The sequence below is a fragment of the Scleropages formosus genome, chromosome 3 (assembly GCF_900964775.1).
Source record: "Scleropages formosus chromosome 3, fSclFor1.1, whole genome shotgun sequence".
NCBI classification, from domain to species: Eukaryota; Metazoa; Chordata; class Actinopteri; order Osteoglossiformes; family Osteoglossidae; genus Scleropages; species Scleropages formosus.
This window is the reverse complement of record NC_041808.1, coordinates 22,579,938-22,596,404: the sequence shown is the minus strand read 5'-3', so window position 1 is coordinate 22,596,404 and position 16,467 is coordinate 22,579,938. Positions and strand designations below refer to the sequence as shown.

At 45.4% G+C, this 16,467-nt stretch overlaps 1 protein-coding gene across 1 annotated transcript; it reads right to left on the bottom strand.

Annotated features, from left to right (window-relative positions):
* Positions 1–1,598: 1,598 nt before the first annotated feature.
* LOC108936661 (transforming growth factor beta-3 proprotein-like) lies at positions 1,599–16,111 on the bottom strand. Its single transcript, XM_029250715.1, has 7 exons — positions 15,346–16,111; positions 6,494–6,654; positions 5,849–5,978; positions 5,437–5,544; positions 4,816–4,987; positions 4,014–4,167; positions 1,599–3,229 (listed from the first exon to the last, which is right to left on the bottom strand). Exons 1-7 carry the CDS (start codon positions 15,692–15,694, stop codon positions 3,071–3,073), a joined length of 1,233 nt encoding a protein of 410 aa, XP_029106548.1. The 5' UTR covers positions 15,695–16,111; the 3' UTR covers positions 1,599–3,070.
* Between the last annotated feature and the right edge of the window lie 356 nt (positions 16,112–16,467).

Sequence of the window (16,467 nt, the reverse complement as noted above, 5' to 3'; positions counted from 1 at the left end):
GAAGGACTGGCTCACATGTGCTTTTCGCTAGGAGAAGGCAGGTTTCCTTCAAGCTGGCTATCGTTCTCCTTGAAACAGGTGGTAGGGGGCTGAGCTCAGTGCTGATGGCTCAGGGACGGTCCTCTCAGCGGATGCTGCGATGCGGACGCTATGGGAGGCAGCTTGTTGAAACGCAGGTGGACTTTAAGTTGAGTAAGAGCAAAGAGGCAAGGCAGCAAATTCAGTGACCAGAGTGACCACAACACAGACACGCAACTTCACTCGCAGTTGCTGCACATGAGCTATGACCCCTGAGGGGTTCTATCCAGTTCTATTATCTCACTGGGGAAGACTAAAGACCAGATCCAGCTGCACCAGCAGCTCTGCTGACACCGAGAACGTTGCCAGAGCGAAGGCATTAGTCACTTGATTAAAAACGATACAATAATAACTTGCAAGGATGACGTCGCCAGTGCGCTGTAATGGCATTAGCAGCTGTTTTTCCATGAGGCCCAGGTCGCCGCTCCGGGTTCACAGCCCGCTGGCAAACTGCCAGTCCTGAAAAAATCCTCCGGCCGGACCTGGCCGAGGTGCACCAGAGGAGAGATCAAACCAGAGACATTTATTTTGCACCGCGTTCCAAGCGAGGGGTGCAAAGGCAATTCTGGCCTGTTTTGTCTCCGCCGTGTGAGGTTCAGCCCTACCAAGGTGGACCTGAGCAGAGAAGCTGGAGAGACCAACATCTTCATCAGCAAGCCAAACCTTCAGCATCTATCATTGTATTCCACCCGCTTCACTTCCACAGCTAATCTTTCCAGCGTCCTCATCTTCGCAGTTTTCCTTTTCCCCAACACAAAACGATTCTTGTCTCTGCAACACACTTTTTTGGGAGACATAATGCTCTTGTCCATTGTGCATCACTTCCACTTCCTATTTTTTGACTCATTTCACCCTAACCCAGAGTTGATGTTATCAAAGATACTTCTAAAGGAAGAAACAAGTCATACTTTATCTAAAACATTTACATTCATGAAGCAGGCACTTTTCTCCAAAGTGACACATGATGAGTATAACTATTAACTAGTATTTAGCGGTTTCTTTTATTCAGCAGGATTTAGAGTGATCTCTCTCACACACACACACACACACACACAGGGCAATTTAGACTCACCTGAAACAACTTTGGACTGAGGGAAGAAACCCAGACAAAGAGGGAAAGAACAGATATGCCATGGACAACTGGGCCCTTATTGATAAGGGACAGATAGTAATTTTCAGATTAGCGATTTCCCCAGACATAACAATTTCAGTTTTAAATGATCAGGAAAACATAATAAAACCAAATGTAAATGGTGTCTAATGAAATAAGCCAAAGCACTTTCTCATAACATTTCCTTTGATAGTCCTGAAGTCATTTAATTTACACAGATTAACAATAGAAAAGTTGAGGTTAAGCACCTCAGTTTTTCATAACTGCATCAATATTTCCTTGTCAAATACATCTGGCTCAAACATATTAGTAGCATCCACTCTAAAGAGGCTTGAGCAGTTGAGGGGGGGAAAGAAGGGGAAAAAAAAAAAAAAAGAAACATATCCAAGTGTGTTGACATAACTTCCAGTATTCCTCCAAAAACATCAGATGCTGTTGAACACACTGAGCTACAAAGGGAGTCAAATGCTGTCAATCTTCAGTACGTTCATTTAAGGCCCCGTCAGGCAGTTGCGTTTGCAAACAGGAAGGCGAGGAGATCGGTTTCACAAGCAGGGTATCAGGACAGCTAAGAAAAGGAGGTGCCGTTTGCGGCTCACGAGGCGCACAAAATCCTGGCTGGATCAAAAACACACCTTCCACAACACCCTCCAGCTACCACCACCGACACCTTCCACATCACAGTCAGCTGGCCTGAAAACCGTCACTTCCCCACATGTCTGATTTCTCATCAAAACACCCTCCAGTCTGCTTGTCATGTGTGCTGATGAAACTGGGCCACTGGTCAACGTCTTATTTTTCTGTCATCTCTTCCAATACCAGCACACTTTGGGCATTCTTTACTTTTCGTCATTTATTTCCAAGTAATTAGAACATTTAAGGAAAGTCCAACATTTTCTGCACCCCTTTGTTTCCATCACAGGATGGTAACAGGTATCGATTTTACATTTTATTGATTGTCAACAAGAAGGTTCTGACATCAATTACCAGGAGCACCTTTCTCTTGCACCCTTGAGCAAGACCCACAAACCCTAAGTATAAATTTTTAATACCTGAAAGTGCAAAATTATTTCACACCAAATGAGTTGCTTTGGATAGAAAACTATGACAATGAAATAATGTGACGTACAGTGGATTTTTGCTAGTTCTTTATGCTGGTCCTGGTGTTTCAGGCAGGGGGAAAAAAAAATTTTCCCCATAAGAAACAATGGAACATCTTTCAGTACCTGCACATTTGTCTTAGATTGAGTGAGGAACTAGCATCTGATAAAAGGGGATGTGTGTATAAAGTTTAATGCCACCAAATGCCAACCCTCCAGAATCAGAAACAAGTCAAAGACCATGTTTTCATACAAAACAGTTTTCTGGGGTATGAGCACGAAAACATTTTACAAAATAAGTGTTCACTAAGTGACATGAATTGTACAACCAAAAAAAAAAAAAAAAACCAGCAATTTATGTCCTTAAAATAATCCTGTTACAAATGAGGTAACCTCAGCAGTGACAACATCTACAAATTTTCTCAATAAATGTCCTTTTCCAGCATGTAGTATTTTCCTAGGACTGTTGGAGCCATCGGACAGTCTCGCGCTCGAACGCCAGATGGTTCTTGGAGTGTGCGGCACCGGCAGGTTCCAGCATGGAGAATCCCGCCACGCATGCAGGCTCTAAGTTAGCTCTGTCACAAGAATATTACATATACCAATATACTGTATACCACCTCTTGCTTTTACAGTATCCTCTTTCGTGCTATGTTGTGTGGTGCTACACTCGCTCCGACATCGCAGCTCTGAGTCGAGGTGTCCGCGTAAGAGTGTGTTCAGTGGTGGGCGGGGTCTTGGGGTGAGGTATTCTTCATCCAGCAGGACCTGAGTCCTTTTCTCAGCTGCACTTACATGACTTAACAATCATGTTGGACAGCTGCTCCACCTTGGGAGTCCGGCCCAAGTAGTAGAGGATGGTGAGGGGTTCAAGGTCCTGGGGAACACAGCAGGGCGAGGCCGACGCCTCTGGGTTCATGGTGTTGTAGAGGCTCAGCAGCTGCAGGAAGCCACAAGGGAAAAGGCCTGTAAGAGCAGCTCAGGATCCCACAAAAAGAGCCAACACTGACTAGCCAGAAAATATACATGGGTAAAGCATAAAGCATATCTATAAATCAATCTGGGAGTTGGCATGGCATATTGCATGAACAGTCACATGGCCCAAAGCAGTGAACCATCTTCAATTTCAATTATGTGAAAGGAGGGTAACACATGTGACCAAATAAGCTGCCAGATCTAAGCTTGTGTAATGGGCAATCCTTCATGCAGTTACTCGTGTGACGTATTCTGGTTCATATGGTGGAGTATGACGAATTAACTGTAACAATCTAAAATCACATGTCTGCATCGAAATCTCTCCTTCTGTTGATGTAACGCACTCGTTTTCTTCCCTGAGACATACGTTGCTTCGGACACAAACATTGATTAAATTAATAAATGTAGAGTTAGAAAGGGCCACTGCAGTTCAGTGTTCAAATACACAAAAATCAGGTGTTTGTGCCATAATGAACCCGAATAAGTGCAACTGTCTATGTTCTAAGACTGGCCACTGAATGATGCTGCTACAGTTGCAGGCTATCAACGCACGTGTGTTACACATAATGGAGCTGTTGTAACCACAGCAGCATCACATGGTGGCCAGTCTTAGAGCTTACTTCTGAATTTGTACCACATATTAAAAAAATTTAGATTTCAAGTCTATATCAATTTCCCATCTTCACTGGAAGGGGCGCTCATAAAAAGCTGTGGGGAATTCCAACAAATTGCACCGCTGGGCTCCTCACCGTGCTGTGTGTGCTGTCAGCACTCCGCAAGTAGGGACACGGCCCGGAGCAGAAATTGGCAAAGTAGCCCTTCGGCTCATGGATCCACTTCCAGTCGAGGTCCCGGCGGAAATCGATATAAAGGGAACGTACACAGCAGTTCTCCTCATAATTCCTGATGGGAGAAAAGGTTCAATTAAGAAAATTAAAGCATCCTGCAAAAGCAGCATTTCTCTCTCCTGCCTAAAAATATCTAGAAACAACATTTCCTTCCCTACAGAGCTTAGCATATTGGTGCATGAAGGCTGCCCTCGCTGCAGTCCCAAAGGGGTCATGCTCCGCAAGTGGGTGCAAATCTGGAAGATGAGGTGTCTGCCTACACTTCGTGACATTCTTTCTTTAGCCAGGTAAAATCAGCGAGAATTCTTTTTAGAGGAGCCCAGGCCGAGATGTTTCCGAAACACCCAGCAACAAGTTGAGCGCACAAACCAACGTGCTAAAACACCAGCTCTGTGTGTTTCCACAGACACAAAGTTCAGTGCATGAGGGCAGGATGGAGGACATGTGGCAATGGGGAAGGAGTTGGTGGTGCCACAAAGCCTCGCAAAAGTGGGAGTCCCGCTGCACCTTGGCCTGGTGCCCTATATTTTGCACTGAGAATTCTCTGCCGTAGGTTCCACGTGATATTTTAACACCTCCCTTCGCAAGAAAGCTTAAACCAAATCTTTGAACTCGTGCGCTGTAACAAGACAGAACATGTACAGTTGGGTCTTTGCAGCCCTAAGATGGTGGGGTAGAAGCCTCTATGGTTGCAAGGGCTTACGAGAAACAGTAGTTGGTGTCCAGCGCCCGCTTGTGTCTGCGTTGAGAGGGCCGGGCGTCTACACGATGCGGCGGCAGCATCATGAGGATCAGGTGTGGGGAGAACTGCTCCTTTGGCCGCTTTGAATAGACAAGCTCTGGATGGCTCTGCTCATCATAGTCACCCTCCACACCTGTATGAGAAGAAAAAAATGCAAGGGTCAACTTCACGCTCTCCTGCAGCCTCCTCCTCCGTACACTCTCAGGTCCGTCTGCCGGCCCCTTCATTGAGAGTTACCCAAAGTAGGATCTGGCAGGAAGCCTCATTTCCCAGCCCTCACTCAAGAAAATGAAGGGCTGATTCCAGCACTTGAATTCTTGTGAAACTTACTCATAAACAAAGAATAAAGTTTTGTATGTGTATATCAGGTGACGGTCTAGATACCAAAAAACTGCAGCTTTTATTAGCAGCAACTCTGAAAATAAAAGGCAAGGATTATTGACAAAATACATTTAAAGAATCAATGTATTAAAGAGGCACAATGCCATGATGGTCACATACCCTCAGAGATAAAAATGTAGTTTCCCAGATGGACCTACATGACAATGTCACTGGTAACAGTGAAGATAGGGTGCCTCTCACCTTTGAACTTGACCTCCAGCACTTCTTTGCCACTCTTGATGAGGTTGCCATTAGGGTCAAAGGTGTTGCATGGGCAGTGAACGCTGATCTCCAGGCCCAGGTTGGTCTCTGAGGAGCAACAAGAGTGCAAAGAAAGGTATCATGGGATAACGTCCATAATTGTACCATGTTCTACCCTCCTCAAGGCAACATGAAAGAAGAAAAAAAAAAAAAAAAAAAAAACAGTTAAAGCTTTTGCTGGTTCTTCTGCATAAATTCATCACGTTAGCCACAGTATTGCTCTGATGTCTTGCTGGAGTTACAGTCTGGCTGATGTGAACGAATCGCACTTGTGTTCACTACAAAAAGGCTTTGCCTCCCTTCTTTCCCACAAAGGAGAGAGGGTCGGTTGAAGGGCTATTCTGCTGTTCACCTCGGTGCTGCAGCCACTCACGCACGGTCTGCGTCACGTCAAATGAGACCCACTCTGGTGTGCCCTTTGTCAGCATGTTCTTGCCTCCAATGTAGCGCTGCTTGGCAATGTGCTCATCTGGTTTCAGAATCTGCCGATCAAATGAATGCATTATCAAATAAAATAGACACACTATGCCTACATATGACAGAGTTACAGTCTGAACTGGTAGAACACAGTGAAAGCAGTTAGAAAAAAGTCAGAGCCTAAGTGGAACTGAATGAAACGCAAAGCTTGAGACAGCCAGTAGGACTACTGCTTAAGAGAGGTCATCAATGACATGGGCACCAAGGCTCAAACTTAAGACACTACCAAAAGCAAAGGCCAACAGCGGTCATGCCAATGATGACAAATGACTCAAAAAACTCCTGCTAGCAAACTTCCCGCACCAAGGATATGACCCGAGTCTCCTGAAGTTCTAAGCACGCTGCTTCCTCTCTAACCACCCCACTCTGCCCGGTTCCTAAATTTCAGAAAATGTCACCACAGAATGCCCTCCTTGCATCCACAAACTATCGTATCTGCTACCCTATGCAGATATCAATGTGTAGGTAACGATGTGACTTTTTTTCTGAGGGAAAGGTCAGGATGGTTTCCTTTACACACCTGGTAGAGTTCAATCCGTTGCTCATTCTTCTGTGCGAGGGCATTGGGAACCCGCATTGCTCGGAACTCAGCCCGAAAGAGATTGGTGAAGTTCCTCTCCATGGCAGAAACATTAAAATGGAACACCTTGGACGTCACACTCCTGTAGCAGCGGAGATCATCTGAAGGGCAATCAAGTTGAGAGTGTGACAAATCCATCCTTATCACCTTATCCACCCTTTGGATATCATCAACATTATATATAAAAAGGCAATATGCTTCAGGCTCACTGAACAATTGTCAAGTTGCAAAAAAAATTTGGTACAATCAAAGCATGAGCGAGAGCTGCAAAATTTCTAAAAAAGTCCTCCTGCCAAAAGGCTATAATGTGTATAATCCATTTCCTCTAAAGGATTAAATTTTGCAATATAAAATAATTAAAAATAAACATTCACTCCAGTGAAAAAAGCTGACTTTTTTACCCGCTTGTTTATGTAAAATTGTTAATTTACGATGCAAAAATCTGTCAACATTTTTTTCAAAAATTTAAAGGCATTTCAAATTTAAAGTTGTAATTGTTCGCCCCATAAAAATTGTCCACAAAGGCCTTATGAAGTAAAAACAACTTTGTGTCTTTCAAGACTTGTGGGTGTGCGCAACACCTTCACACACTGGACTTTTTACCCAATTCTCTACACAATACTGTCCCAACTGTGTCAGCTAGGATGGTCAGTAGAATCTCAGTCCAGGCTTTGAATGGACAGTTCCAGAACAATGTCTTTTTGGTGTCTGATGTTTGTCATGGACTGCATTCAGTTCGCAACCAAAAGCTCAGATTCAGTCCTGGGCTGCAAACCTTCCAGGTCACAACGTAAACTTATTGGCCATTTATGGACACAGTCAGTGTGCGCCACCTTCTTACATGTACTTTGAGATCATCCCAAACCTACATCTTCATTTGGCTGAGTTTAAAAATGTGATGATTCAAAACTGTCCATTTTCAATACCTAAAGGATCTCTACAGCGATACAAATGTGTTTTTGTTCTTAAGCCTCCATAGTTTTTCAGAAACCAGCAGACAGTAAATGATCCCAGGCATTTACAGGGAGGAGGGGTCTTGCATGTCTGGATTTTACCTTCTGAAAATTTTCTCTTAGGACTTAACTTTGAAGAAGTATCTTTGCTTATTCTCACTGAACGCATATCATCCATATGACAGTCTTTCCAAAACTGCAGAGGCACCATTGTTCACTTCATGGGCTGTCACATTACTACTTCTACTCTATACTGTTGAACTGGATTAGGTGTACAAATGTCCTTAACAGTGAGGACAGTAAGACTGCCGGCTCTTTTGCTTTGAGTGCTTGACCAGAACTAAGGAAAGTAACCAAGTCAAAAACGCCATGCGGCCTCCTGCCAAATGTAGGATAATGTTTCAGTACAGCCCATCTCTATGCCAGAGAGAGGACAGAGTAGGCAGGACAGAGTTCAGAAAGACCATCTGAAAGAAACTCCAGAACATGACAGCGGCCTGCAGGGCCAACTACCACTTGTACTAGAACGTTGCGGTGCACGAGCAGTTGGCAGCAATGACGTCCAGCACAAACCTGAAGCAGCGCATGACAAGCAGGTCAGCAAAGTAGTGCTTTGAACTTTTTGTCCTGACAGCCTCCAGCAACGGCTACTCAGTGCCCGAAGCTCAAAGAATGGCCTGAGACTCAGCACTTAACCTACTCTAGGTGCCATGTCTGGCTACACATATACAGCGAGTACTCACCTAATGAACAAAGCTGGGACCAGAAGTCTGTACAACTTACTCATCTGTAAATCAAAGTCCAAAATGAAAAGTGATTTGAAATGACTGACAACATTGTCTCCATGAACCACTATTCCTGACTCTTGACAGATTTATCCCATGAACACATGCAGCATCATCTTGAAATTGTTTCTGAATATTGGCGCCAACAAGATCAACCCACGACTAATTAATTTTCAATGTTTAAGAACGAACACACCGACGCAAGACCAACAAATTACTGGCAACACTATTGGAAAGCTGTTAGAAAGAAACAGATCAACGGCACAAGTTAGACACTGAGGCACCAGTCAACTCCAAGGTGCTGAGCAAAGAGGTGAATCTTGACGAAGCTGGAGGCGGAAGAAAAGAAAAAAAAAAAAAAATCAGAAGAGTGCATGTGGAGGAGAAGCTTACTGGGCAGCACTGGAACTAGAAAAAAAGTGATCCTTCAACATGTGTCAGGAAAAAGGTGGCACAGCATGGATGGAGCAAGAGACATTTTTTGGACATTGTGTACAGGACAGCACGGTAATCACACTTACCGCTACTCATCTAACAGACACTTTTTTCAAAAGTAACGTACAACTAAGTACACAAAAGCGGATTAACAGACTATAAGATTTAGACCCGGACAGCCGGATGATGGACATTCACTTTGTCCAATACCACAGTTCTCCATGAGCAACAGCATATAGAATTGAAAAGAAACAGAGGTGATCATGACAGATGGTTGGTTGATGCAAGTTCGCAGAGCCAAATAGCTCTGAAAGAGACGAGCGAGACCCTTCTTGAATGCTAGCAGGGAATCAGCAGCTCTGAGAGACATGTCGGAGCCAAAACTGCAGACTTACATTGCACAAATAGCTGCCTAGAGAACTGGGTCTGAGGGGAGGAAAAAAAGGTGATCCAATTTCAAAAAAAATATTAATGGGAGTTTGGTGGAGGGATTAGCAGAGGGTGGGGAGAGGATTCTGAGATATTATATTTCCTGTGATACCTATCCAGGGTGAGATACCAGAGACCGTTTGCAATCCTGTTTGAAACCGGACAGCTGGAAGAATGAGATGAAATAGTACCGAAATGAGACGGCAGTTCAGTCGCTCAAGAGTTCTGGTTATAAAAGTGGAGGAGGGACAATGACACTTTAACGGCACCATGGTTAGGGTGATGTGAACATGAATACTGTGTGCATGGAACACACAGTACCTGCGCTCAGCGAGGTGCTAAAAAGAACAAGAGGCAAAAGGCACAGTGTTCAGAGATACAGCCTGGAGAAGTGGTGGAGGATCAAAATCCAAAGCACAGGAGGTGGGTTTGTACCCCAGTACCTGACATGACACCCCAGGGGCGCTTACGGGAAGAAGTGGCGACACAATGACAGGCAGGCAAGTTTCTCAGAGGAACCTGAGAACCACATTCAGAACAGATTCTGAACGGTGGCCAATTTCTAGAGAAAGGTCATCAGGACGGAAGGGTGCAAAAGGGAACTGGCAGCTGAGAAACAGTTTGGTTTAGAGGACTTATTGATGGAAAGAAAGCTTCTCAGGGAAAGAGTTTCTTCTCTGTGGTTCTATCCGTGACACAATTCACTGAGAATAGAGTATCTTAATACCTAAGACTTACCACCTGTAAACTGATTTAGAAGTCCTATTTAGTCTAGAATGCTGAGGAGGGGTGGGCAGCAACTGGCACTTGGACCCCCCCCCAGAGGTTGTTTTTTTCCTCTCGACTTTCAGTTAGGAGTTTTTTTTGTTCCTTTCCTCCGTGGCCAGTAGGCATACTTATAACTTCGTAAAAGCAATGATGATGTATCACGCTAGTCTGTAGTCAACTGTCTTCTGCTTATTTGATGTACTTGGACAGCTGGTAACAGTCAATACAACTACTATCTCTGGATCCAAAGGTCAGAGGTTGAATTCCCACCTCCAGCTGTAGTACCCTTGATCAAGGTACTTACCCTGAATTGCTCTAGTAATCTTACCCAGCTGTATAAATGGGTTAATAATTGTGACCTTAACATCGTAAGTTGCTTTGGAGAAGTGTCTGCTAAATGAATACATGAATTTGTTTCTCTGCCTTATGCCTATGTTCAAGCATGCAGTGTCGCTGCGTGAGAAGTGCACTCTAAAAACAAATTGAATTTACATAGCATCACCTTTTTTTCCATGCCCACCATGACTTCTGTGCCATTTCAGTTGAAGAGATATGAAACACTGGGATAGTATGACCTCAACCATGCCTACAGAGGTCCTATTAGAGGATGCTGACCCTTCTCGGAAGCTGCTCATCCAGAAGGGATAAGTCTACAAGAGGCTAATAAGGTTCCTGATGTGTGAAAGTGTTTCAGTCACCCTGCTAGACCCAGAGTGACTAACAACCACACTTCTCACTTCATTGCTCTTTCTAAAGTCCATGACTTGGAGGTTTTCAAGTCAGTGTCACCAAGCAATATGCCAATTCATCAGAAAGCCACTTAAAAACATAAAAAAAACTTCAGGTAAATGGCTACATGTGCCTATTCTCCAGTGTGGAAAATAGGCTTTATGTCCAGGCTTTGTGTGTCACATTAGAAAGGGAGCAGGTGGTGCAGTGGTCAGAATTGTCACCTGATGAACACAGCTTTGAATCCAACCTCCTGCTGTAACACTCAAGGTACTTACATTGAATTGTGACAGGGGAAAAAAGAAAAAAAAATTACCTTGCTCTATAAATGGGTAAAATAACTGAACTGCTTTAGCTAAACATATAAATTTGTTTTTAGCATTAAGAAACATCCATTTTTGTTTAAATCAGACTTTATTTCTCTTTCCATAGGAACTGTTACAGAAGATGTACTGCACTGCTCTTTCACAAGGGACACTATACTCAGTCAGGGAAATGAGTTTTACTCAAGTGTTACGGTGAATCTTATTTTGTGTTAGATGACTAGCTGAAGTTCAAACATTAAAATCATTACATAAACTGACCTTCACCTAATGTTTTAGGAGGGACTGCAGCCTACTCCTTGCACTGGTGAGGTAAGTGGGACTCCGGTGTATCCTTAAAGGTGCTCCTTGGCCTTACTCACATTTACACTTTGAGGCTCGACGACACTGGTCTGGGTTTTCCGACTACTTGCCTCTTCCCACATTGCGTTGCACAACGAAACTTACTGGCCATTCTGTATAATCTTTTTTCAAAAGATCATTTAGCCTCTGCTCAGTCAGAATTGGAGAAAGGTGGATTCAAAATCACAGGCAGACATTGCCTGCGATGCAGTACGATCAAGAAAATGGAATAAATGTGGCCTAGTTAACTAAAAGGGATGACAGCTTACACAAATATAAAGTCATAAAAAGCTAAAAAGTTCCATTTAATTACAAGTACAGAAAACTAAATGCACATATACAGCACATTTTACCTTACAACAGAGCAAAAACAAAGTAATTAATATATGTGCTTGTTTTCACAGGGCAGAGCACAAGGCCGAGCGTGTTCGAGTGGCTCCGCCGCCCCGGCTTACTAATGGCGGCACATTTCTTCAACCGGCCTCTTTCACGGCCTCCCTGCCTACGCTTACTCCCCCTCTTGGCTCCACGAGCACAGATAGGCCTCTTTCCTTCTCCCCGCTGCCAAATATGCAAAGGCTCCATTCAGAAAGGAGATCCGAATTAGTAATCCAGTCTTTGGTTTCTTTTTGGATGGCCTCGTTTTTCCCCTCAACTCCAGTGGATTTAGGCACATTGTGAATCGTGTTATTGTTGCACAAGTCTCTGGAGGTCGTTCGTTCGTTCCACGGCTAATGAGGTCGATGCGCTGCTGGTGTAATTCGGCTGAAACCGGTGGGCTAATTTTTGCGTACGGACAGTGAGCAAAAACGCTAAGGAGAGGCTGCAGTTGTGCAGCCTAGACAGAGAAACACAAATAGAGGTATGAAGTAAGGTACATGTCACATGTACTAGTTCCTTATGGTCCCTAACCCCAGCTGTGTAAGTGACACTTTCATCCACACTTTACAAGATCATTCTAGTTGGACAATTGTGCTTGTGGCTTTTCTTCTGAAATTTAAAATCAAAGACAAAAACTAATGCAACAGAGATGGCCCCATCAGGCTATATTTGTCAGGACATACAGGATGACTCAAACCAATACTGGGATGCTGTTCAAAAGGTACAGCACTCCTCCTGCCACATAGCTTGTGGAGCCCAGGCCACCGTGCTGCACCTAAAGGCTGCCATTTCCCACCTCAGTGAGCTCTATATCTGCACAGGGTCTCCTTCACGCAGAGCCAAATGAAACAGAACACCATGTGAGGTCAATGTGGCACTACATTTTTGAACACTTTAAAATCCAAATGTCTTCGTTAAGTCTTGCCCGAGGTTACCTTGAAGAAATTAGTGTTCCTGTTTAGGGACCTCTGACAGTCGTGACTTTCCAAGCGCTTCTAGAAGAAATGAGGCACGAGGGGGTCTTGGTGTTTCGTAGTGTCCCTGTGGATATACAGACCTCTTGTGTCCGGTATGACCCAAGTACATAGCATTTTTTTTTTTTTTAATTAGAAGAACTGAAAAGGCTTTTACAAAAACAGTTTAAATTTTTCCTCATCCCCTCACTTGAGGAAATCTAGCAACAGCTGTCAGTGGTCAAGGTGATTAGCAGCTGACATCACAGAACGAGATGACGTTTGTCAGTGTAAAAATCCATCTTCTCAACTGTAGGGAAAACATTGAAGCTTGTCATCACACATTTGCCTTTGTGCAGCCACCTCATATCAGCTTTTCATCTCCAACCCAACCCCAAGGGAATGTCTCTCCATTCCAACATTGAGTCCTTAAAGCAGCCCCAGCAACTCCACACAGCCAGGATGCATGAGCAAGATTTCCTGCCAGACTGCACGTTTCTCAAAAGCATTCATGGAAAACTTCAAACGCGCATCGGTTTGAATACACACCACTGCCACCTCAGGACAACATTACATACAAGACTCATTCAGTAGACAGTGAGAAACTCTCCTGCATGTTGTATTGTAACACAAAAGTCCAGATTCAGAATGTTGGAGCATTGCGCTCACAATGAAGTAATACTGCCCTTTGTTCCTTGGCCGCCTGGACGCTCGGCAGCATCTTGCATTGCCTTTATACTGGGCCATTAACATTTCCTGCCCGTCTTGTCACCCGATTGCCCCAATCCTGAGAAAACACATCGCTACACAGGAACATTAACAGTTGTGCCAAGCCACCATTCTGTATCCTTCATAATCTTTCATTTACATTTACTCATCTAGCTGACACTTCTCAAAGTGACCTACAATGTTATAGTAGTTACAATTAACCAACCAATTTCAATAAGCGCTTGCCCTGAGCGGAGTCATGGGGAGCCGGAGCTTATCCCAAAAACATTGCGCGCAGAGCTGAAGGGGTGGGGTGGGGGCACACCCTGGATGGGATGCCAGTCCATAGCAGGGACTCAACTAGGTACCCAAGCACGCAGCCAAGCAAAGAGACTGGACCAATTGCAGGGCAAGCACCTTGGCTAAGGGGCACTACAGCAGGAGGCAGGAATTGAACTAGCAACCTTCTAGTTACAATTATTTACCCCTTTATACAGCTAGTGGAGCAATTTAGGGCAAGTACCTTGCTCAAGGGTACTACAGCTAGAGGTGTGACTTGAGTCTGCGACCTGTTGAAAGGCAGCAGCTCTAACTGTTACGCTACCAACTGCCCCCGAATGAACAGACTAACATTTATTCACTTAGAAGATGTGTATCTCCAAAGTGAGACAACTCAAAGAAATGTGCATCAACAATAAACAAAGTTAGACACACACCTGTGTGCATCAAAGCACAGTCAGCATCTCGTCAGGGTGAACATACCCCCCCCCCCCCCCCAATTATTTTGGTTTTCTGCATGGCAGAAATAGATGTGTAGATGAAAACAGGTGCCAGTCCAATGAGACATCTCATGACTGTCTGGATTGTGCCGTTGACTCAATTCTGACCAGTCTGAGATCACACCTGCAAGATAGCCAGACATGTCATTTCATCGTTTCGGCTGTGAAATGGCAAAGTGCAGAATGTAGTTAAAACTCCCCTAAGAAGCAAAATGCGCTGAAGATAACTGTGGTGGTTTTGAAGAAAATTCTCACTGGTGTCCATTGAGCATTTGTGTTTCTTGTTGGACATGATGCTTTCCAACCATTTCTGTGCTGCGCTGAGTGGCACTGGACCTCACTGGTCATTTTCCCCCACATACACCTTCGATACAAACTGGTGCACGGCCAACATTTGGACTCCCGGTATGGCAACCGGAGTTGGCGGGCCCGGTGGCTTGCCGGACCGCGCGGGTCTCAACCCATCGCACGGCACTTCCGCTTACTCGGAAAGAAAACGCATTTGAGGCGCGCAAAAAAAAAAAATTAACGGCAACATCTTCTCACCAGCAAGTCCATGCAGCTTGGTAGTCTTCCTTCAATGTCATATCAGCCAACTGATGGCTCTAACTTAAGAATAAGAGTTGTGTCATGTCAAGTACAGTTCATGTGTACGTTAGCAAAGCTTTACCAGTCAGAAGGCTTATACCTTCGCGCACACACACACACACACAGCACATTTTGACAGGACAATGTTCAATGTGTTCCACGCTGCGTACAGCTCTGACCACTGGCACTTCTCCGAGTTGGAACTGGGACCGACCGGTGTGGGACGCCACTGCGGGACCAAAAGCAGAGGTACTCAGCCTACAACCTAAACCAAATACCATGGGACACCAGTATGACAGTGTCACACACACACGTGACGCAGGTGACAACCTTAGTTGCACGGAAGGGGGCGAAAAAGGGAGGGAGGAGCTGGGACTCGAGCTCGTGCCCTCCTCGCGCCAAGCATCAGGACGAACGAAAGGCCGCCGTGCAGTGAAATGACGCTAAGCGGGGGTTGGGGTTTCCACTAGAAGCCCTGTCCAGTAACGCGAACTGAAAGGCCGACATGATTATGAGCACGAGCCGAGGGGCACCGACCGACGCAGTAACTTAGGTGCCAGAGCAGACAGACTGAGGCAGCGCGCGCCGGCCGTTATTAGGAAAACACAACAACACTCACTGTCGTCCTGCTGCGCCTGGACCATGTCGAAGCGGTATATCTCCTTGGCGTAATACTCGGTGTCCGTGTCCTCGCGGCCGCAGCTCTGCGGGGGGTCCGTGCCCAGCTGCTGCAGCAGGTCGCGCGTGCTGTTGTACAGCGCCAGCACCTGCGCGGACACGTGGGCGGGCGCGAGCGCGTGCTGCGGCGGGCTGCTGAGCCTCAGCTTGCTCAGGATCTGGCCGCGGATCGCTTCCACGCGCCGCTTCCGCACGCGCTCCACGTCCACGGTGGCGCAGGTGGACAGCGACGCGGCCGCGGCCGCGCAGTGCAGCAGGAAGAGGAGCAGCAGCGCCCCTCGTGGCCGCATTGCAGCCCGCGCGCAGCTCCCAGGCTTCGCTCGCTGTCAGTTACGGCAACAGCACTAATGAGTTTATTCCCATGTAAAGAAAACTCCGAGCGCTGCAGAGCTGCTATGTGATGCAGAAACGCGAGCGGAAAACACGCACCGGGCCTCCTATTGCAGGCAAAAAGCGTCGCGCTCTTTGTTCTCCTCACATTCAGCAATAGATATAGTTAGTTTCCAGCAAAAAGCCCATTTTGTCCGTTATGACCGATAAAAGTGTGTGATCCACTGCAGTCCGACTGTGTGTCCCCGTGTGAGAGACGCCATCGTTCAGGCAGACAACGCGCTAACATTAATAACGCGAAACGGACTCCCTCGCTACTTCTCTACATAGCTGGAGAAGCGCTTTCTGCTCCAGCACGACCACATAACGGTCCTCCACACTCTTCGACGAGACCCGGTGAGCGCCCCTCACTTTCCTTTTATAGCCGCGTGTGACGTATGGAAGAGGGCGGGGCCACCGGTCAGCCCACCAATGGCCTCTTAATACTGCCGAAAGCGCTCATTTCTACCTCATTCCTACACCGGCCGTAGTTCTTGTTAGTATTCACACACTTCAAAGAGTTCTGAATGGTGCAAATGAATAGAACAAGTTCCTTTAAAAGTGTAAACTTGTTTATTGCATAGAGTACGTGCGGCGAAATATGAAATATAGACATATGTCAATATACAGTACAATATTATTCATTGTTTAAAATGGATGAATTGTTGCACATTTCAATTAGTATAAATATGAT